This window comes from Crocodylus siamensis, chromosome 4, assembly GCF_052110815.1.
Source record: "Crocodylus siamensis isolate JL-2025a chromosome 4, ASM5211081v1, whole genome shotgun sequence".
Taxonomy (NCBI): Eukaryota; Metazoa; Chordata; order Crocodylia; family Crocodylidae; genus Crocodylus; species Crocodylus siamensis.
Window position 1 is genome coordinate 208988629 of NC_143398.1, and position 22666 is coordinate 209011294.

Genomic DNA, 22666 nt, shown 5'->3' on the forward strand with positions numbered 1-22666 from the left:
GACTTCACTTGGAACAATGCTCCTGGGAAAATATTTGTCCTCATAAGCCCATGGTAATTATTCTCACTCACTCTGGAGCTAGTCCTGCTTCCATGGTAGCATGCTTCCATTTTGTTTGCTCCTGGTCTGCAGTGAGGGCCAGTGTCTAATGTTAATGAGCTCTAGCAGTTTCATAATGATTTCCTCAGTGCCTCTATCTCTTACATGCACCACATTGGTAGGTTTACTTGCATATTTATATATGAATTACACATACAATCTGCAAATAGGTATGTTGCTTTTAGTAAAGTTACATTTATAAAATATTGTATTATGTGGAATTACCTGACATTGATACTTACACAGTAGATATTACAGTAATAGGAACACATGGTTTTACTGGTTTTTACCCTAATTGAAAAGCACTTATTAAAACAAGAGACATGCAAATGCCAACAGAAAATCTCTTTCAAATAACCTTTTGATTTAACATAACTCATGTCAGCTGTGTCAATCTGTGCTTGAATATTTGAGCAATATTTTTCACATTAATGTTAGCAGAAAGTGATTTCAACTATACAGAAAGAAGTTAGATTTAATAAGGAAATACAGGGAAAGGGAGAGTAGTTTATCAGTTACTTCCCTACTACAGTCCACTGTTTCTCCAAAATGTTAGTGGCAGTGTGATAAATCTACACACCTTGCTTGTGCATGCCAAAGTTGCTGCAAATACAGATGCATTGTGTACCAGTACATTTATGACTAGTGCTTTATCCATGGTTATTGGATCTCTCTTGCCATTTGATCTTCAAACGGCATTTTGTCTTCTAATATTCACTGCTTCTCTGCTCCACCATATATTTTTACAGTGAAAAATGACAGTTCATCTACCTTTTGGAAACCTTCAATACCTAGGTTTTGAAGGTTTCTAGCACTTCTTCTTGGGTCTTTACTCATAAAAAATTTTGGTTTCTCAGATATTTGATATCCTTCCAATTCCTTTCAGTAGCAGCTGCCTGAGTCCAAAATGCAAAAAAATCAGTGGGGAGGAGGAAATATTTGAATTACTTACAGGTGCTTCTAGGTAAATTTAGAAGAAAACATCTAGGTATTCTTGTAGGTAGCTTGATGAAAACAATTGTTCAGTACTCATTGGAATCTGAAGAAGTAAAAGAAAGATTAAAATGATATGCTTAAGGTTACATCTCATATTTGGAATATTCAGTTTCTGGTGGGCAGTGCTGGTCTCCCCTCCTCACCCCTCCCCAGTGCCCCTTCCTGTTGCGGGCACTGGGCCGGGGCTGCAGTCAGGCCAGGCGGCAGGTGCTCTCCAGGCTGCAGGGCTGTACATTTGAGCAGTTTGGCCGAGCTGCTTGCCAAAGCTTTAAACTAAGCTTGCCCGGAGATGGGCAGACAACCATCAGAACAAGTCCAGGAAGAGTCAAACACATAGTCAGCAAGTCAGGAAATACAACCAAACTTACTCCTACCACATCCCATGGATGGGATGCTCCCAAGTGCACAGAAAAGCCTAGGGCTTCCCATGGCAGACTTAGCTGCCTATACACTAATGCCAGGAGCATGGGGAACAAACAGGAGGAACTGGCCCTCCTGCTAAGCAGTAACAAATATGATCTCATAGGGATAACGGATACCTGATGGGACTCCACTTAGACCTGGACTACAGGTATAGATGACTATACTTTACACAGGAGGGATCAAGCTGATAGGAAGGGTGGGGGTGTAGCTCTGTATGTCAAGGAGCAGTATATTTCCCTACTAGCTGACATTAGCACACAAGAAGGGTGACTTGAAACCTTCTGGGTTAGAATAAGAGGAGAACATGGTGAAGGGGATATAACCAGAGGAGTCTATTACAGATCCCCTAACAAGGAGGAAGAGCTTGACCATGAATTCTCTAGGAAACTAGCAGAGGTGGCATGCTCTTGGTGCATGGTTGTCATGGGTGATTTCAACCTCCCTGACATCTCATGGGAGGAGCATGCAGCCAAATCTGATCAGTCATTTAGTTTCCTTGCCTGCTTTGATGAACTATATCTGACTCAAGAAGTCCACAGGCTGCTAGATATGGTCCTGGCCAAAGGGGATGATCTTGTCAGTGACCTGGGGACTGATGGGAAGCTCAGTAACAGTGAGCATGAATTGATCACTTTCCTTATCCATCACAGAAGTGGCAAATCAGTCAGCAATGCAGAAATCCTTGACTTCAGGAAAGCTGACTTTCACAAGCTCAGAAGGCTGGTTGATGAGGCCCTGAATGATCATGATCTGACAGGGAAGGGAACCCAAGATGGATGGTCACTGCTTAAAGACATGATCCTAAAAGCACAAGGGAAGTCCATCCCAGCCCACAAGAAAAGTAGTAAAAGGGATAGGAAACTATCTTGGCTAAACAGGGAACTCATGGACCTGCTTAGTCTTAAAAGTGAAGCCTATAAGGGTTAGAAGATGAGTAATATGTCTACAGAGGATTATGCAGGACTGGCCCACACCTGTAGAGAATGGCCCAAAAAAGCCAAGGCCAAAACTGAGCTCAGGCTGGCTATGGGAATCAAGGGCAATAAAAAGTCCTTTTTCAGATATGTAGAAAGTCAAAAGAAAAAGGCAACATTAGACCCCTGCTGAATCAAATGGGGCAGCTGACAACTGACACCCAGGAAAAACCTAATCTCCTGAATGATTACTTTGCATTGGTTTTCCACCAACCCAAGGGGCTCACCCTGCTTGACTGGACACAGGATTACAAGTGTATGGGTGACCATACACCTACATTTGGTGAAGACCTTGTGAGGGAGCACCTTGAGAGGCTGGATATCCATAAGTCAGCAGGCCCTGATGAAGAGTGCTAAAAGAGTTGGGAGGGGGAGAGGGGAAGAGGTTGATGTCATATATTTGCATTTTAAAAAAGCCTTTGACTTGGTTTCCCACAATGTCCTCATGGCAAAATTGGGGAACTGTGGCCTTGACAGCCTCATGGTCCAATGGCTGAGGAACTGGTTTCATGGTCAGACTCAGAGAGTGATGGTCGATGGAACTGAGTCACATGGTGCATGGTGACCAATGGTGTCCCTCAGGGTTCAGTACTCAGACCAGTACTCTTTAATGTATTTATTAACAATCTGGATTGGTGTGTCAGTAGTGGACTGGCTATATTTGCAGATGATACCAAACTGTGGGGAAGTGAGGATACACTGAAGGATAGGTTGAGGATCCAAGCTGACTTGGACATTGTCACATGGTGGGCAGATGAAAACCTGATGACCTTCAATACAGAAAAATGCAAGGTGCTCCACCTCAAGAGAAAGAACCCGCACCACATGTATAGGCTCGCCAGTGCTTCACTCATTAGTACTGTGTCTGCAAGAAACTTGGGAGTCGTGATTGACCACAAGATGAATATGAACCACCAATGCAATGTGCAGCCAGCAAAGCAAATAAAACCCTGGCTTGCATCTACTGATGTATCTCAAGCAAGACCCAAGATGTCATTCTCCTATTTTACTCAGCCTTGGTGAGGCTGCAGCTGGAGTATTGCGTCCAATTCTGGGCTCCACACTTTAAAAAGGATGTGGAGAAGCTTGAGAGAGTCTAGAGGAGAGCCACACATGTGATCAGAGGTCAAGAGAGCAGGCCTTATGAGGAGAGGATGAGAGACACAGGACTCTTCGTCTTGGAAAAACATAGGCTCAGAGGGACTTGGTGGCAGCATATAAGTACATCAGGTATACGTCAGGATGTGGGAGAGCGTCTGTTCACCAGGGCTCTCCTAGGGAAAGCTAGGTCCAAAGATCACAAATTGCTGGAAGACCATTTTAGACTGAACATAAGGAAAAAACTTGTTTACTTGTCTAAGTCTCCAGGGTCTGGAACACTCCCTCCAGTGGGAGCAAGTATAAGCACCTACTCTGGATACTTTCAAGTTGTGCTTGGATGCTTATCTTGCTGGGGTTACCTGACTCCAGCTGACTTTCTGCACTTTGGGCAGGGGGCTGGACCCAATGATCTCACATGGTCCTTTCCAGCCCTAATGTCTATGAAATCTATGAAAAAGGATCAGTATCAGCTGATATGGGTTGTTCATAATTGGCCAACAGTACTGGCCCAAAAAAATCTATATTGGTGCACCCCTAATAGTTTAGTTTAGAGAGAATAGGGCTTAAAAGTGACCATGACAGTTGTGCAGAGTACTTAATAATATGATGGGGGCAAAAGAATGCTTTTGTTATTTCTTAATGGACAAGAAATAAGACGTCATTTGGTAACATATAGTATTAGTTATTTGCATAACTAGCTTATGGAACTTGTTTTCACAGGATACTCTTGAGGCTTGGTAGGATTAAAAAGGGGATTAATTTATACATGAAGGGGATTAATTTATACATGAACAGTTGAGACATAACATATAACAAGTATGAAACATCATCTCCAGAGCATAAACTAAGCACTAACCAATGGGTTAGAAAGAAACTCCCCTGAGATTATTCCATAACTCATTATGGGGTTTCTTGCACCTTTCTTTGAAGCTTGAGGGGCCAGCCTCTGCCAGAGACAGGAGAACATAAATTGTTATTCTGAAGGAATTATGGTAATTCCTACAGGAAGTCACTGAGCTTGCTTAACATTTTGCTGTTTCTTCTGGCATTGCTGTGACTGCAGTCTCTATGGGGAGTTATTTGTCTCTACAAATGCTCAGTTTTTAAAAAGGCTTCCTGCCCCTGCTGCTCCTAGACGCTGTTCTGACTAGAAGGTAATCACTGCACTTGCACCTGTTTTATGAAATGGGGAGCCTAGGCTTTTAGGATTAATTCTATATTTAAGTATCTACCAGCAGGGCACACGAATTTAATGCAAACTGAACAACAGGTGTCAGTGAAAAAAAATAACAAATACAGTTTCTTCCTTTTGTATTTACCAAGACCTGTACTGTATTGCCAGAGATAAGTAATTAGCCATATCAGAGGTAGTTCGGCAAGTCAGGCAGAAGGGAAGGTCGATATCTACCGTAGATTAATGGAAGCAAAGATGCATAAACTTTCTTGAGGCACAGCTCACTTTATCAGATGCTATGCAAGAACACACAGGCCATCAAATAGAAAGCGATCTCCAACCACTTCTGCCTCTCAGCCCTACCCTCTCTCTCTCTCCTTTCTCCCCACTTCCCTGTCTTGTGTATTTAAATCACTAACTTCTATTTGATAACCTGCTCTCTGCTGTCCTTTCATAGCATCTGATGAAATCAGCTATGGCTGGTGAAAGTTCATATATATCTTATTTAGTTATTCTATAAGGTGCATCTCTACCTTGTCTGTTGTCTCCAGGAAGTAGCATAGAGACATCAGGACTGAAAAAACTGCTGTCATTTCTTTTCTCAGGTCCATATTCAATCCCCTAGGTGGTTTGCAGGTGTTGGACACTAGAAGGAAGATAAATGCATCATATTATAGCAGTCTCCTCTTTTTTTATATATACTAGTCCTATAGCACACTGCAGAACAACCATTATATTTTTTCTCCAGTCCTTCAGAATAACATGGAAAGATCATTTTTTCTTGAGGGAAGAATACAGCCTGTTCGGCTGAAACTTAACTCTTCTCTGAGTATGCTGGTATCCTCTCCATTAGTGGGGACTGACCTTTTTGTCAGGGATGCTGCCTCCATGAGTGCCACTGCCCACCCCTGCCCATCCTGCTGCTCTCCTTTCTTGTTCTTGCCTATCTGCAGCCATGTTCCCTGCCCCCTCCTTGATCTGTCGTGCCACCCACAGAGACACTGCCTGTGTCACTTGTGCCACAGTGCTGCGGGTTGCCCTGCCCCCTTACTCTGCATCATCCTGGACATAGCTCTCAGCAGATTTTTTCTAATCTGTAAATTCCCTGCCTGACTGTTTTTACCAGTTAGATTTTGACACAAAAGTAAAACATATTAAACTGGTGACAACATACTTGTGCCCGTGTTAGATATCTGTACTTACATACCCTTAAACAGGTTTTTCTTCGATCATTTCTTCTGTGACTGTTTGCCTTTTTTTTAACTGTGAATGCTGAGGACTAGAAAAGGAAGTTCTATTCTAAGACACTCCTTGAATATTAACACATTCCAAGCACTGCTAGCTCGAATTGGGGTAAGAAAGGCACATCCAGATGAGCATGCATGTGCAGTTCATGGCACTGCAGACCTGGCTGCAGCACTGCAAACCACATACACCGCACGTGCAGGGGTTCACCATGCTGTTAATTTGCAGTGCGGAGGGGGGGAGAGGGGTGCAGTTTGACACCAGGAGATCCTAATGTCAAAAAACCCACACCAGTAAAAAGCAGGACGGGAACGTGGCAGCTGTGCGCGCCACCCGAAACTAGAGCCTGGCTGGCCAGAGCCATGCTCCAGCTGCCGGCCAAGTCTTGTGTGCCTGGATCGCCACCCCTGGAGCTCCAGGACACCCCCAGGAGCTGGCCCGAGCCTCCCCTACAGCACCTGGTGCAACTTGCCATGCACTAGAGTATGTATGCAGGGGTGTTCCCCTGGGGACAGGTAGCAGCAGTACAAGCATGTGGCACTGCTTTTTGTCTCTGGGGAATGAACGTTCCTGCTTGTGGGACATGCATAAAGGTTATTACAGGAATCTCATAATATGAATATAGTGCAAGGAGAGAAGGACAGAAAACTAGGCACCAGTAAGTACAATGCCATTATTTAATGCAGGTTAGGGGAACATTTTATAAATGTAGAAGTCTCACAGGCTTGCTTCTATAGTCCTGGGCAGGAAATCTGTTGTTAGATAAACCTGACAATAGCCTTTCCAAATGGGAATTTCTTTGTATTAATGTGACAGTAGAAAATTAAAGTAAAATGTGTTTGTACATAGCCAATTAATCTTATATTAGCTTGATTTTTTGGGGAGGGGGAACCTTGTCCCCTTGAGGAAGGAAAATTTTAAAATTCATAAAATTTCTGGAGTCTGTTTATCTTGTTTTTTCTCTTTATTGTGTTCATGTCCCCTTCCTGAAAGATCCAAGCTCAGTGGCTTATTAATAAACCTTTTCTCCAGTTTGCAAGTCAGAAAAAGAAATATAACCATGTGCCTTTATTGCTCAGTCATGCAACTCAGAGATTAACTGTAATTCAGCTCAGGTATGAAATTGTGAAGAGTTTGCATAATAATAATTTAAACAATGAACAAATCAGAAAAGGCAACTAAATTGATAAATTATTTTTATGATTAATTTGTTCATCTTTTCCAAAGAAGCTGTCTCTAAATACTCTTTCATTGTATGGCCGTATGTAAGCTCAGTGTGAAGTATGATTGGGTTATAAGTATAAATGCTAGGTATTTTTTTTTCACCTGAAGTTTTACCCTAAAATTGTAACATATCAAATACTCTCTAGGCTACATTTAAAGGATGGACGAATATCATGTATGCAGCTGTTGATTCTGTAGATGTAAGTACAGTTTCTAACTTTATTTGTGTAACTTGGGTAGACTTTAACGTCTACATCATGCTCATTTTATATCTAACTTGAATGGCAGTGATTGTGAAAATTTAAAAAATTGTCTAATGTTCTCTACAGACTTTGTTCTATAATGTAATTAAGAGAATAGTTAAATAACATTTATATTCTCCTCCAGCTATAGTTACCCCTACATTTAAAACAAGATATAAATTTAAGAATTAAATATGCCAGCATGTAGCCAGATATGTGGGCAGTGAGATTTTTTTTAATTGCTTTTTTATGAGTTTAATAAAGCATTATTTAGCCTAGAACCTTATCTATCTGAAGTACAAAAGTACGAACAATGAGAAATCATTGTTAGACTTCAGTTCACTCTAGTGATATCTACAGTTGTTAAGAGCAGGCGGTGTCAGGCCCCATATAGGACGGGAAGGGGGTTTTACGGGAAGAATGAGATAGATTACTTAAATCACTATTCATGGTCTTGTTCACTCTATGATGCAATAAGAGGAAAATGATTTCTCTATTACTGGAAAATTTTAAATACTGGGCTAATGAAGAAAAAATTATTGACCCCTCTGTAATAACTTTATAGTATGTTCTGTATTTCCTAGGTGTATTTGAATTACTTGCACAAAGAATAAGAGCCAAAATCAAACAGAATGCCCTTAGTTTTATTTACTTATTTCAAATCTACTACTGTATATTGCTTCATGTTATCTGTTTTTTGTAACAGCGTATACTATGTTTTGTTTTAATTTTGTTTAATCTGATAGAATATGTAAAATGTATCTATAATTTTGTTTAATCTATATTTTACTGTATTTTAAATGATTTATTTATGGCTTTTACCAATAACTTTAAATTATATTGCATATAATGTTATTGTCAATTTTATTTAATTGTTTTAATGAAAACTGTGAATAAACTACTGCTGCTGCTACTACCAATTAAGTTAATGTATTTCAGATGGGCAAAAAACCTTTTAATGCAAACTGTTTATAATGCATACTACTTAAAAATAGGTTCACAAAGACTAAGCATATTTAGATTACTGCTACAGCAACAGGTTGTTTTGTTAACTGAGTCTGACTCTTGCACCAGTTTTCAAAAATGGTTCCCATGAGTGCAGAGAAAAATTGTGTCTGTACATGCAAACTGTTAGTTACATATGCACTTAAAATTTTCTATGTCCTGTTTACATATTCAGTTAAATATTTGTTATATCTGTGTCCATGAAAATATGCTAGTGTAGGATTTTAGTAGGCAAATTAACCGTGCTCTCGTGCTAACGTTTTGCTATTTCTTCTTTTTGTTTAGGTAAATATGCAGCCCAGCTATGAGTATAACCTGTACATGTATCTCTATTTTGTCATCTTTATCATCTTTGGCTCATTCTTCACTTTGAACCTTTTCATTGGTGTCATCATCGACAACTTCAATCAGCAAAAGAAGAAGATAAGTATCTTTATTAGTATCTCAGAAAAAGCTGAATTTTAAAGAAATGCATTGATCGTTACCAGATGGTTATTTTCTATGCAGGGACAAAAACAATTATTTTAACTTTCTCACAACAATAATACTGAAGAGAAAGGGAATAGAGATAGCAACTGCTAAAACTGCTTTCTTTTTTGTTCTGTATAATGAGGCAATAGCCTTTAATTTTGAACATTTTTAAAAGAATTTAAACCTACAGTGGTAGCCAAAGACCACAATATGTTGTTCAGACGATGCATATAGTTTCCTTCTTCATAAAACATGAGGGTATCAAAGCACTGTTCTAAGGAAAGTCATACCATTAATGAGATTCTGTGCATCTTGGTGAGAAATGTATGTCAAGAATTTGTTGTGAATCTTACAAGTCCTTTCTCACCTCATTTTCTCACATCTCTTCACCTCATTTTCTGCATGTAGGAATCCTCCTGCCAAAGTGGTCTAAGTGGTCTAGGTGAATGCTACCCAGACTTTCTGAGATGTGGCCCAATTAAGTGGTTCAGGGCTGGTTGGCAGGCCAAATCCAGTGCACAAGATTATTTTTGCCTGGTTGAATAGGCACACCTTCCTGGTCCCATGTGCACAAGATCAAACCTCTGTCCATGGCCCAGATCTCACACAGCCTGGCCCAATTCACCAGTCCTATCCAGCATAATGGGGCCAAGTCACCTGGCCATGGAAATGGGAAATAGGGCTGCAGGAGAATGGTGGCCGCATTAACTGCCACCATTCTACCACCAGATTTCTGGACCTGAGGGGAGCCCCACAGGCCACATGACACAGCTCTGCAGCCTGGAGCTGGCCTGCAGGCTGGAGATTAAGCCCCACTATTCTTGGGAGTGATACACAAGTTCCTTCTTGATTTGTTTGTGATTAACTAAAATACATAGAAAAAATATTAAATCTGCAAATACTGAAAATGTTAAAATTGTCTCTTGACTTTCTATCCATATAAATGTTTTACTGTTCATTTCAAGTGCTTAGTGGTGAGGGTTCATTTTACCCTTCACATCATCCAAGCCTCTCCATCTTTCAGCTTCCTCCATGTTACTTGGCTTCAAATTCTGCTGCTGCCAGGCTTGCCAGGAGCTTCCACTGCCTGTGGAAGTCATATATCTCCAACAAGAGCACTATCTGCAAGTCATTCATTTCTAAGCCAGACTCTAGATTTACGTCATGAGTAAAATCATGGGGTCGCTTCAAGATGGTAGAGCTCAAGACTCACCCAGTGCAGGGTCTTTTTCTTGAAGCCTCTTGGCAATGGCATCCACTGAGAAACCATCCTCTACTGAGTCCACATCCAGAGAGAGCTTAAGGAAAAAAATCCTACTACCTTTTAATTCAGATACTCTGCTTAGCCTGATAGATAAGATGGGTGTGGAAAAAAGTTCTCTCACTAACCACACACTGTTATTATGAACATTTGGAAGCATGTACAGATTTCCAGCGACTTGAGAGATGTCACAATCATTACCATGTTCAAAAAAAAGGAGAAGGATCGGGTTGCAGCTCTTATCATGATATTACACTCCTGTCTATAGCTGGGAAGATCCTCACTTGCATTCTCCTCAGTAGACTTACTTTCCTTGCTGAAGTTCTCATTGGCACCCAAGTTCCAATGTAGTTTGAGACCACTCAGAGGTATGAACTTTACTGCTAGACAGCTACACAAGAAATACCACAAACAACACTGAGATTTTTACATGGCCCTCATTGACTTGATTAAGGCCTTTGATTCAATTAACAGGGAGGCCCTATGGAAGATCCAGATGTGATTTGAATGCCCATCAAAATTTGTTACCATTATCAGACTCCTTCACAGAATCATAGAAAATTAGGATTGGAAGGGACCTCAGAAGGTCATTTAATCCAACCCCCCCACTCAAAGCAGGACCATCCCCAACTAGATCTTCCCAGCTAAGGCCTAGCTGTGTCTTAAAAACCTCTAAGGATAGAGATTCCACAACTTCTCTGGGTAACCTGTTCCAGTGTTTTACTACCCTCCTAGTGAGAAAATTCTTCCTAATATCTAATCTAAACTCACCTTGCTTCAAATTGAGACCACTACTGCTTGTTCCGTCATCTGTCACCACTGAGAAAAGTCTAGCTCCATCCTGTTTGGGATGACCTTTCAGGTAGTTGAAGGCTGCTATTGAGTCCCCTCTCAGTCTTCTCTTCTCTAGACTAAATAAGCCAAGTTCCCTCAGTCTTTCCTCATAAGCCATGTCCCCCAACCTCCTCATCATTTTTGTTGTCCTCCTATGGTCTCCTTCCAATTTGTCCACATCCTTTTCGTAGTGGGGGCCCAAAACTGGACACAGTACTCTAGATGTGGCCTCAACAGTGCTGAATAGAAGGGAACATTCCTACCAATGCAGCCCAGGATGCCATTAGCCTTTTTTGCAATAAGGGCACACTGTTGGTATATATATATATATATATATAGCTTATTGTTCACTGTAACCCTCAGGTCCTTTTCTACAGAGCTGCTACTTATCTAGTCAGCCCCCAGCCTGTACCGGTGCATGGGATTGTTCTATCGTAAGTGAAGGACTTTGCACTTGTCCTTATCGAACCTCAGGAGATTAATTTTCATCCAGTCCTTCAATTTGTCTAGGTCTCTCTGAATCCTAACCCTACCCTCCAGTGTATCTACTACTCCCCCCAGCTTGGTGTCATCTGCAGACTTGATGAGGGTGCACTCTATGCCATCTTCCAGGTCACTGATAAAGATACCAAACAAAACTGGCCCCAGGACTGACCCCTGAGTCAGTCCACTTGATACCAGCTGCCAACTAGACATAAATCCATTCTGAGCCCAGTGATCCAGACAACTTTCTATCCAGCATACAGTCCATTCATCCAGCCTGTACTTCCTTAGCCTGACTGCAAGAATGTTGGGGGAAACCATATCAAAAGCCTCGCTAAAATCAAAGTATATTGCATCCATTGGTTTCCCCACATCCACAGATCCAGTCATCTCATTGTAGAAGGCAATCAGGTTGGTCAGGCATGACTTGCCCTTGGTGAGTTCATGTTGACTGTTCCTAATCACCTTCTTCTCCTATGCTTAGAAATGGATTCCTTGAGGATCTACTTCAAGGTTTTTTGCAGGGACAGAGGTGAGACTGACTTGGTCTGTAGTTCCCTGGGTCTTTCTTTTTCCTTTTCTTAAATATGGGCACTATATTTGCCCTGTTTTGATCATCTGGGACCTCTCCCACTCATCATGAGTTTTCAAAAATGATGGCCAGTGGCACTGCAGTCACATCAGCAAAATCCCTCAGCACCCTTGGGTGCACCCTATCCAACCCCATGGACTTGTATATAATCAGCTTTTCTAAATAGTCCCAGACCTATTCTTTCACCACAGTTCACCTCATCTCGAAACTGTGCTGCCAGGTGTTGCAGCCTGGGAGCTGACCTTACCTGTGAAGATTGAGGTGAAAAAGGCACTGAGTACTTCAGCCTTTTCTGTATTCTCTGTCACTGGGTTGCCTCCCCCATTCAGTAAGGGACCCACACTTTCCCTGATCTTTATCTTTTTACTGAAATACTTGTAGAAAACCTTCTTGCTCCCCTTCATATCCCTTGCTAGCTGCAACTTCAATTGCGCTTTGGGTTTTCTGATTTCATCCCTGCATGCCCGAGCAATACTTTTATACTCCTCCCTAGTTGTTTGTCCAAGTTTCCACTTATAAGCTTCCTTTTTCTGATTTAGCTTTCTGCTAAGCCAGGTTGGTCTTCTGCCAGACTTGCTAGTCTTCCTGCTTATTGGGATGGTTTGTTCCTGCACTCTCAGTAAGACTTCTTTAAAGTACAGCCAGCTCTCCAAGTCTCCTCTCCCCCTCAGTCTGGCTTCCCAGCGGATCCTGCCTATGAGCTCCCTGAGCGGGTCAAAGTCTGCTTCTCTGAAGTCCAGGGTCCTTACTCTGCTACTCTCCCACCTTCCTTTGCATAGAACCCTGAACTCAATCATCTCATGGTCACTGCTGCTCAAGTTACCATCTACTATTACATTCCTCAGCAATTATTCCATTTGTGAACAACAGATCAAGAAGAGCACAACCACTAGTTGACTGCTTCAGCACTTGTACCAGGAAGTTGTCCCAATACTCTCCAAAAACTTCCTTGATTGCTTGTGCACGGCTCTATTGCCCTCTCAGCAGATGTCAGGGCAATTGAAGTCCCACATGAGAACTAGGGCTTGTGATTGGAAACTTTGGCTAGCTGTTTGAAGAAAGTCTCATCCACCACTTCCTCCTAGTCTGGTGGTCTATACCAGACCCCCATCATGACATCACCTTTTTTGCTTTCCTCTCTGAACCTAACCCAGAGACTTTCAATAGGCCTATCTCCAGTTTCATATTGGAGCTCTAAGCAATCATATACCTATGCAAAACATTATGAGCTTTTGGTGCAAAGCATTAGGAGAGAGAGAGTGCACATATTCCCTGCATGGGTACTACTAGGGCAAAAGTCTTCCAAGTTAAGTAGTTGGGGCCCATATGCACCCATAGTTAAATGTACATATGAAAAATGCATCTTAAGAAACTACAGTTCTTATAGTAGCATTTCCAAACATTCCTATAACTATGGCACACCAGTGTGCTGTCAGGCACGTCCAGGTATGCCATGGCATTTTGGGCTGGAGCCACGCCCCCCGCCTGCTGCTGCTGTGGACACAGATAGATAGGGAGTGTAGCTCCAGCCAGGCAGGCGACATGGCTCCAGCCCAAAATGCCATTCGGGTGGTTGTGCACCACCCCTCCCTATTGGCACCCAGTTGCCAGCATGCTTTTTTATTTAGGTAAGTGTGCCGTGGGGCGAAACAGTTTGGAAAAAACTGTTCCATAGCATGAAACTTTACTTTGTTCACTGTTCCCAATACACATGCATTTAATACTCTCTGTGATATGTTACTCCCAGGAAATTTTTTATATGCCTTTTTTTTTTAGGGCATAGTCCTCTTCTATGTGACTGATTCCTCAGATTGTCTATTTTGGTTCTTGATGAAATGATTATCAGTACAATAAACTTTTTGTATTCATATATATTTATTAGGGCTGTATAAAACTTCAGTAGCCAATTCAATTTGGAGGAGATTCAGCCTGATTTTGGGACCGAATCTCCAAATCCAAATCGAATCAGGAGATGAATTAAAAGCACTGAATCAATCTTAAGCATCTGAATCAATTTGGAAAAAGATTTGGTGATTCAGCCACAGACTAAACAGGCAGCTGACACACCTGCCTCCAGCTGGTAAGTCTGTTGGGGTTGGAGGAGGGGGGAGGGGGAAGGGAAGGGACATGGGAGAGAGGAAGGGATTGGGGCTGCCCAGCCGGAGCGGGCGGGGGGGCACGTTACTCAGGGTTAGGGGTGGGGGGGGTATGGGATGCGGGGCACAGCAGTGCTTGAAGTAGGGCCTCTGCCGTGCTGCCACTTGCCCAGCTGGAGCGGGATGTGGGCATGGCTCACTGCAGATGGAAGGGGGCAAGCAGCAGCAGGGCACAGCCCCTACTCCCAGGTCCTGCTGCACCTGTATCCTGTGCCCCCCCCCCCCCCCGTGCCAGCTGCAAGTGGCAGCAGGGGAGAACCCCCACTCCTAGTGCTGATGAGGGTGCAGCAGCACTGGCAGCAGAGGCTATCCCCTGCTGCTGCTTGCCCCCTTCCACCTGGAGTGAGCCATGGCCTCATCCCATCTCCCCCCCAACCCTAGCTGGACAACCAGCAGCAAGGCAGACCTCTGCTGCCACACCCACACCCCTCTGCCCCTCTTCCCGAGTAACACGCCGCTCCATGCCATCTGGGCAGCTTGTCCCAGCCCCAGTCCTTCCCTCCCTCCTCTGCCAACCCCAACAGACTTACCAACTGGATTCAAATCACTGTCCTCCAAATCAGCCAAATCTAAAATGAATGCTTGCCTCTTTGCACAGTCATAATATTTATATGCAGGCTGAAAATTAGAAGTTTCTTAAACACTTTAGGCTTTGGATTCTCAAGCAGCCCTCCAACTGGAGTAGTGGGGCAAAAAAATTAACTGCTTTTAAGGTGGAGTCAGATAAGTTCATTAAAGAGTTTTATATGAAAGACTGTCTGCCGAAGCAGGGCAGTGCAGTCAGTGACCTTGGAGATCCCTATGAGTTTTATGTTTCCATTTGTGTCACTTAGTGAATTCATGTCTCTAAAGTTACAGTTGTAATTAGTTTTTATTTTACTACTTTACCTTGGAGGTCAAGACATCTTCATGACAGAAGAACAAAAGAAATATTACAACGCCATGAAAAAGCTAGGCTCCAAGAAACCACAAAAACCTATACCTAGGCCAGCGGTAAGAATGCCACCTGTTTTTTGTCATCTGGATTTGGGAATAAATCAAAATTGCAAACTAGGTATTAAACATTTCTGTCATCTTTGGGCTAGAAATGGAAATACATGCATCTTTCTATATGGAAAGTTCATATCTAAATCACTGCTTGATGTCTTTCTCAGGAAGTACAAAACCAGTCAATTTTTCTGAGGGGCATTTCATTTTGACAGACTTATTTTCTGCTTTGATTGCTTGTTTATTTTTAGATGTTATGCTTCTCTTGTTTTTCCTGTTCCTTAAAAAGAAAGGGACTACACTGGGGAGTTCCTTTCTGAACCAGATCTCCTCAGCTATTTTCTTCCTATATATTTATGGGTGGGGATAAAATGTGTATTTTGTATCTGTAATTGTATCACCCACTCTTTCATTTTTTCCAGAACAAATTCCAAGGTCTGGTGTTCGATCTTGTTACAAAGCAAGCATTTGATATCACCATCATGGTTCTTATCTGCCTTAACATGGTCACAATGATGGTAGAAACAGATGAACAAAGTAAACAAGTGACTGAAGTTTTAGACCAGATTAATGTGGTCTTCATAGTCCTTTTCACTGGAGAATGTGTCCTGAAACTGTTCTCACTCCGCTATTATTACTTCAAAATAGGCTGGAACATTTTTGATTTTGTAGTTGTCATTCTCTCCATAATAGGTAAGAACTACTTACATTCAAAAAGGAATGTAATGAAAGGATAAAAAATATTTTACGTATACTACCACCTTTTAAATTTGTATTTAATAAATCAAAGTTACAAGATCAAACAGGTAATTTTCACTTCCTTTGATTCTACACTAAATAAGAAATATTATAATTGGGGTGACTGTATGGGAGAACAGGAATTCCAAGCACCTCCCTCCCTTTCCCAACCCTTCAAAGTCAGCAGAGATGCTGCAGGCAGAGGCAGGGTTGGGGTGGCATGGTGCACTGAGAATGGGGGGGAAGCAGCAAAGCCTACTTGTCATGCTGTGCTTCTCTGCCTCCCTTCCGGACTGTAGCCCATGCCCCTGTATTTCTGGGATACTCATTTTAATTAGAATCAAAGGACCAGAAGAGACCTGCAAGTCTGGCCCCCTACTATAGGCAGGAGGTTATTGAGCTCAAACAAGCTCAACAAGGTGCTTAGCTAGCCTCCACTTGAACACCTCAAAGGAACACCTCCAATTCTTACCTACCAGCCAGAACAAGCCTTCAAAATCTGGGACTGTCCCAGCTAAATCAGGACATCAGGATGTATGGTCACCCTAACTATTCTACTGTGTTATTATTCTCCCTAGTCCCTATTCCCCCTATGTTACTATTCTCAGTACCAGAGCTTCTGTTAAGTATTAATGTTAATATCCATTAATTTTTCATAACATAGTGAAAAAGAGTCAAAGTGGAAACAGGACCTGTGTAATGGCTTTTAGTAGATAATATTAAGAAAATTTGAGAGTGTAAATTTTTAGTCTTTTCCCTATTCATAGTCTTTACCAAAAGCAGATAAGGTCTGTCTGTAATCCAGATTACAGGTAACCTTGTGGGTAGGCTATTGATAAAAGAGGCAGAAACAGGTGTACAGCCCAACCTTTTTATTTGCTTGCACAACACAACATAGATTCTCATCTATACTGGTTGGGGAGACTTGAGAGATGGGAGGAGGGTAGCACACAGATTGGCAGAGGTCTTTTTGAATTTGCTGAGGTCTCCAAATTTCCCTTTGGCCTAAGCCCAATATTTATAGATGGCTGGTTCTATAAATGATTCCTGATAGGCTTTATTTAAATTTTTTTGTTTCACTGAAACTTTTTTGGAACTAGACTAAAACAGATTTCTTGTGGACTTGGAAGGTGTCAGTTAGTTGGGATTTATATCCTTAGGAAAGAAAGAGGGAGGGTTTCTAATCTCCTTTCCTTCCTCATTGAGTGCTGTTCAACACTGCCGTGTTTCTTCTTTGTCTTAGTTTATGGTCTTCTCTGACAAGGATATTTGTGTTTTTAGAAAGTATCTAAGCATCTTAACAAAAATATATCTATTGTAGCAAAATAACTTCTAATACATTCGGTTACATCAATCACTACTAATATTTTAAGATGAAGCTATGAAATAATGCATTTGGATTATTTAATGTATGGTCTCCCCTTATCTCCTTTCAGGCTTTGTGCTTTGCTTAATTGTGTTTGATGGCTTCTCTTACTTTGGTGACCAAGCTAGTTGCCACATCTGCAAAGGTTCACACTACAGTCACTCAGAAACAGGCTTTCGGGCCTTTTGCTTAGCCACACTTCTGCAGCTTGGTCTAGGCCCCTTGAAAATGGCCAAGGCTGGCAACATGTCCTAAATTATTCTCTGTGATAGCAGAAAACTTAAATTAGTAGAAATATATTCTCCTTACATGCATTTGTGTTTTTGTTTTACAGGTATGTATCTAACTGATTTGATTGAAGAATATTTTGTGTCCCCCACCTTGTTCAGAGTCATCCGACTTGCCCGAATTGGTCGAATCCTGCGACTCATTAAGGGAGCTAAAGGGATTCGCACTCTGCTCTTTGCTTTGATGATGTCTCTTCCTGCTTTGTTTAACATTGGCCTCCTGCTCTTCCTGGTCATGTTTATCTATGCCATATTTGGGATGTCCAACTTTGCCTATGTTAAGAGGGAAGCTGGGATTGATGACATGTTCAACTTTGAAACTTTTGGCAACAGCATGATCTGCCTGTTTCAAATTACCACATCCGCTGGTTGGGATGGCTTGTTAGCACCAATTCTTAACAGTGGGGAACCAGACTGTGACCCACGTAAAGATCACCCTGGAAGCTCCATTAAAGGAGACTGTGGTAACCCTTCAGTTGGGATTTTCTTTTTTGTCAGTTACATTATCATATCATTTCTAGTTGTAGTAAACATGTATATTGCTGTGATTTTGGAGAACTTTAGTGTTGCAACTGAAGAAAGTGCTGAGCCCTTGAGTGAGGATGACTTTGAAATGTTCTATGAAGTTTGGGAAAAGTTTGATCCAGATGCAACACAGTTCATAGAGTTTAGTAAACTGTCTGATTTTGCATCTTCACTGGATCCTCCTCTCCATTTACCAAAACCAAATATAATTCAGCTTATTGCAATGGATCTGCCCATGGTAAGTGGTGACAGAATTCACTGCCTGGACATCTTGTTTGCTTTTACAACACGTGTTTTGGGTGAAAGTGATGAAACAGATGCACTTCGAATACAAATGGAAGAACGTTTTATGACTGCAAATCCTTCCAAAGTCTCCTATGAACCAATTACAACCACGTTAAAAAGAAAGCAAGAGGAAGTATCTGCTACTGTTATTCAGCGTGCTTATAGACTATACCTTTTAAAGAAATCAGTGAAAAAAATTTCATTTATGTATAGCAAAGATAAAGTTGATCTGCCTATGAAAGAAGATATGCTTATTGATAAGCTGAGTGAAAATTCAGGTCCTGAAAAAACAGATGTGACCTCATCCACAACCTCTCCACCATCCTATGATAGTGTAACAAAGCCAGACAAAGAAAAATATGAAAAAGACAAATCAGAAAAAGAAGACAGAGATAAAGATATCAGGGAAAGTAAAAAGTGAAAGGAGACAGAGACTAATTGTTCATGACAAATTGTTTACAGCCTGAGATGGTGATATTTTTGTCAATAGGGCTCCTTTGGGAGCTCTATGCCAAACTGACATATTTTTACAAATATACCCACATGCTTAAGGTCAGTGCCTATATAAAGAGAATGACCCCTCATTATCCAACTGTGACTCTGTAACCAGGGCAACAACCTTGCCAGGAAATTAGTTTTCATGATCAGTTGGCCCTAATGAAGAGACAACAGAAAATGGCTACTCAGACTGTAGGGACCATTGTAAGGGATGCAAAATTATAATTATGTGTACGTTAACAAAAACATGTTAGTGGAGCAGTTGTATCCACTGTGTGCATTTCAGCTGCCACATTTGTCCTAGTGTTGTAAAGAGTTTTGTTGGTACAAACATTTGTTTTAATTCAGATTGTTCTGGTTTTTTTAATGTAGAGAAGAGATAATTACTCTTTCACAAATATACCCATGTCAGCTATTTATTTTAAAGGAATAATGAGGTGTGTATGATTCTCTTCAAGGTTAATAAAACACACACCCCATCCCCCTATACCACTGTGTCTGAGGCCTTGTACAGACTCTTAGTTTCTCCTGGGAGAGTTGCTGCACTCCCAGTAGAAACCACAAGGGTACAAAAGTTCAGGCTTTTTCTCCCAGAGTGAAAATGGCTGCTCCAGGAAAAAATAACATTGGAACAACCAGGGTTAAATCAGTTCCACAAGAGTTTATCCTGGGAACGCATATGTCTGTGCATACTGATAATACAAGATGATCCTGGGCAGTCTGGGTTAGCCAATCAAGGCTACCCAATGCATTGCTACTATGTGTTAACAGCAGATTAAGGGAGCCTGCAGAACATACTGAGATGTGTACACCGTACGTGTGTGTGTGTCTGTCTGTCCCCACAGCTGCACAGTGTTAGCACTGCAAGCTCTTCATTCTTCAGGGTCTCAACATTCAAATGTCTGTACATGTAGCTCTGGGTAAGTTGTTGGGTTTTTTTGTTTTTTTTTTTAACCATAAAAACAAACCTGAGAGAATTCTCCCAGATTATATGAATGTGTGTACACGGCCTAAATCAGAGCAGCAATCACAAAAAGATGATGGAAGACCATAATATCAGTAAATGCAAGATATCAGTAAATAAAACCAGAGGAGTCAATTCCTGGAAGAGGTTAGATGTTGGCACAGAGTGAGTTTAATCTGTTAGTTTCCATTTTTTCTTATTAGTTTAGATTCTTTTGACATATGTAATTGGTTAGTTGTTATAGTCTGATTTTTTTGTCATGTTCAGGTAGACATGATTTGCATGAAGGCATGCTGTACTTGTAGCTCATGCATGGAAAAGTATAAAGTCAGAGAACAGCAGAGTTATTGCTACTTCCAGGTTTCAAAGTGGCTCTTATTTTGATATATTTTAAAATATTTGTATCCTAGAGTAGTCATAAATATCACAAAGGTGCACGATGGATTTGAAAATATAGTATGGTGGGAGAGGTTTGTGCATATGATGATTTTTTGCTTTAGAACATTGACCTTTTAATGTCATGCAGTCCATACTTCATCCAGGGTCTGGATCTACAACCTATGATGATTATTTTCAATGGGAATAGACCATTTAAGATGAAGAATGGAGTTGCAAGTTTAAATCAGTAGGAAAGAATAGTACCCTTTGGACAAATATTGCCTTGATTTATTCCTCAGGCTAACAATACCTGTTGCAGTTGTACATGGGAGAGATGTGAGAAAAGATGTAAGTCAAGGAATTTTGTTTTTTTTCTTTTTTTTTTTAACTATATGCAATTAATCTTCCCTAGAATACCGAAATGACGAAAAGGATATAGTTATTCTGCTTTATTCTGCAATGTTTAGACGTCTTCTGTTCCCAGAAAGACTAACATTGTACTCAATAACTAAATGCCTCCTGTTATTTAAATAGCTCACAGTGGTGCATGTTTGAGCAAGGAAATAATGACCTGAGCACAGTATTTATTGCATCAAATATGTACCTTAATAAATGTAGTTTATAAATTTTCTACAGATACAATCCATTATTCTCTACTAGTATAAACATGTGGAGGTATCTGCACTCACTGATGCATGCTTACCCTACCCTTGCTGCTGTATCTTACACCTTCCAAAGCTTAGAAGGCTAATAGGGGAAGCCTTGTATCAGTGGTAAAGTGAAACAGTTGTTCACCAAGAGTTCATTCATCATCTCAGTAAGCAATAGTTTGCTACTGTTTTAGATTTTCTTTTATTTTGTGATTTTTTTAATCTATCATATAATATGTAACCAGATTATACAAAACATGTAAACTGCTTAACCTGATGAAAATATGGGCTTAGAAAAGAGTTTTATAATAAAATATAAATATTTTAAAAATCACTTTATTTTTAGCATTTTGTACTTATAATGAGGAATTACACTTATATTCAAGTTGTTATCACAGTCATTTTTATTCCTTCTATCCAAGACACACCATTGAAAAGCTTCAGATACAAAGAAGTGAATGGATAGTTGTAAGTTTCTGGTTATTATACTGGAATTTTATTTTAATATTGAAGTAATTTTAAATGAAATGGGGACCATAGTTCATTTACGCCTGAGTAGGTTGTTCTTTATATGTGGAAGTGGAAAGGGAATTTAAAAATGTTGAATTGTTAGCACTGTCTGCATCAAGTTTCAAGGTAACCTTAATCATGGAACTCCTGCTTTTACCCAGCATTTGTTTACATAGACAATTATTCTTGTTGATTCACGTTTTACTAGAACTGTTCTAAATATAATTGGGAATCCACAACTTTTTCCACAGCAGCATATCTTGTGGTTCTTGGATAAGGAGAAATTAAACATAGGTTCATTCTTTTTCTAAAACTATTGACATGTAGTGTATTGGTGAACTGCATGCAGGAAACTGTTTTACCATAAATAACAGTAATCTACGTTGCTCACAAGCCAAAAGAATAAAGACTAAATTTTTATCCTCTGTATTTGTTAAGTGTTTATGTTTTTACTGTCTAATATTAATACAAATTAATTCATGGGTTTTTATTAAGATAACAGGGGACTCTTTTTAGTGATGAGGCTGGATACATTATGGATTATGCCAATATTGACAGACATTTGTTATCATCTGATATATATATTTTAAACCATATGTAATTAATTATTAGTCTTGATTCAGTTTCTAGTGGACAGCCTCATGACACATAGTAAATAATGAGGCACCTGTTCATTGCGTTCAGGATTAAATGGGCATGGCCTCTGCAATTATTGTCATATCCACAGAGGTCCCTTCAGATTAAGTTGGAGGCACATTGCTGGAACAGTGTAGGATTGCTTTTGTATTGCTGATGCCCATGCTTTACAAAGCCTGTGGCCTTAAAGGGGACTCCAGCCTGCAACACAATTGGTATGGCATCTTCCACAAAACATTATATGAACTCCTAAGGAAAAACAAGAAAAATGAATTATAAAAGCAAATGCCATAAAAGTTACAAATGTTAAATTGTATTTCTTCTTTCATGCTTATTTTTTTATATTTGCAACTTGCCTAGAGTTCAGGGCAGTGCTGTAGTGCTGTAAGCTATTAGTAGTTGTTGCTGTTAACAATGTTCTGGGTGCTGTGAAAGAGATAACATGATACAACCCCACAAGTTCTAAACATGTGAATAAATCACTGGAGAGGAAGAAAATGAATCTTAATGGTTTGGGTTGTTTTTTAAATCTTTCTTCTTCACCATTAGAGGTTGGAGATAC

General features: G+C 40.6%; 1 protein-coding gene across 1 annotated transcript in view; it reads left to right on the top strand.

The window, feature by feature from the left end:
- LOC149867520 (sodium channel protein type 2 subunit alpha-like) overlaps positions 1 to 22018 on the top strand; it is a 213144-nt gene extending 191126 nt beyond the window's left edge. Inside the window, exons 23-27 of the mRNA XM_090045564.1 lie at positions 7383 to 7436; positions 8769 to 8906; positions 15169 to 15273; positions 15690 to 15960; positions 17706 to 22018. Of these exons, the coding sequence (XP_089901690.1) occupies positions 7383 to 7436; positions 8769 to 8906; positions 15169 to 15273; positions 15690 to 15960; positions 17706 to 18889 (1752 nt within the window). The 3' untranslated portion in view covers positions 18890 to 22018. The remainder of the gene's footprint in view (positions 1 to 7382; positions 7437 to 8768; positions 8907 to 15168; positions 15274 to 15689; positions 15961 to 17705) is intronic.
- Positions 22019 to 22666: the final 648 nt, after the last annotated feature.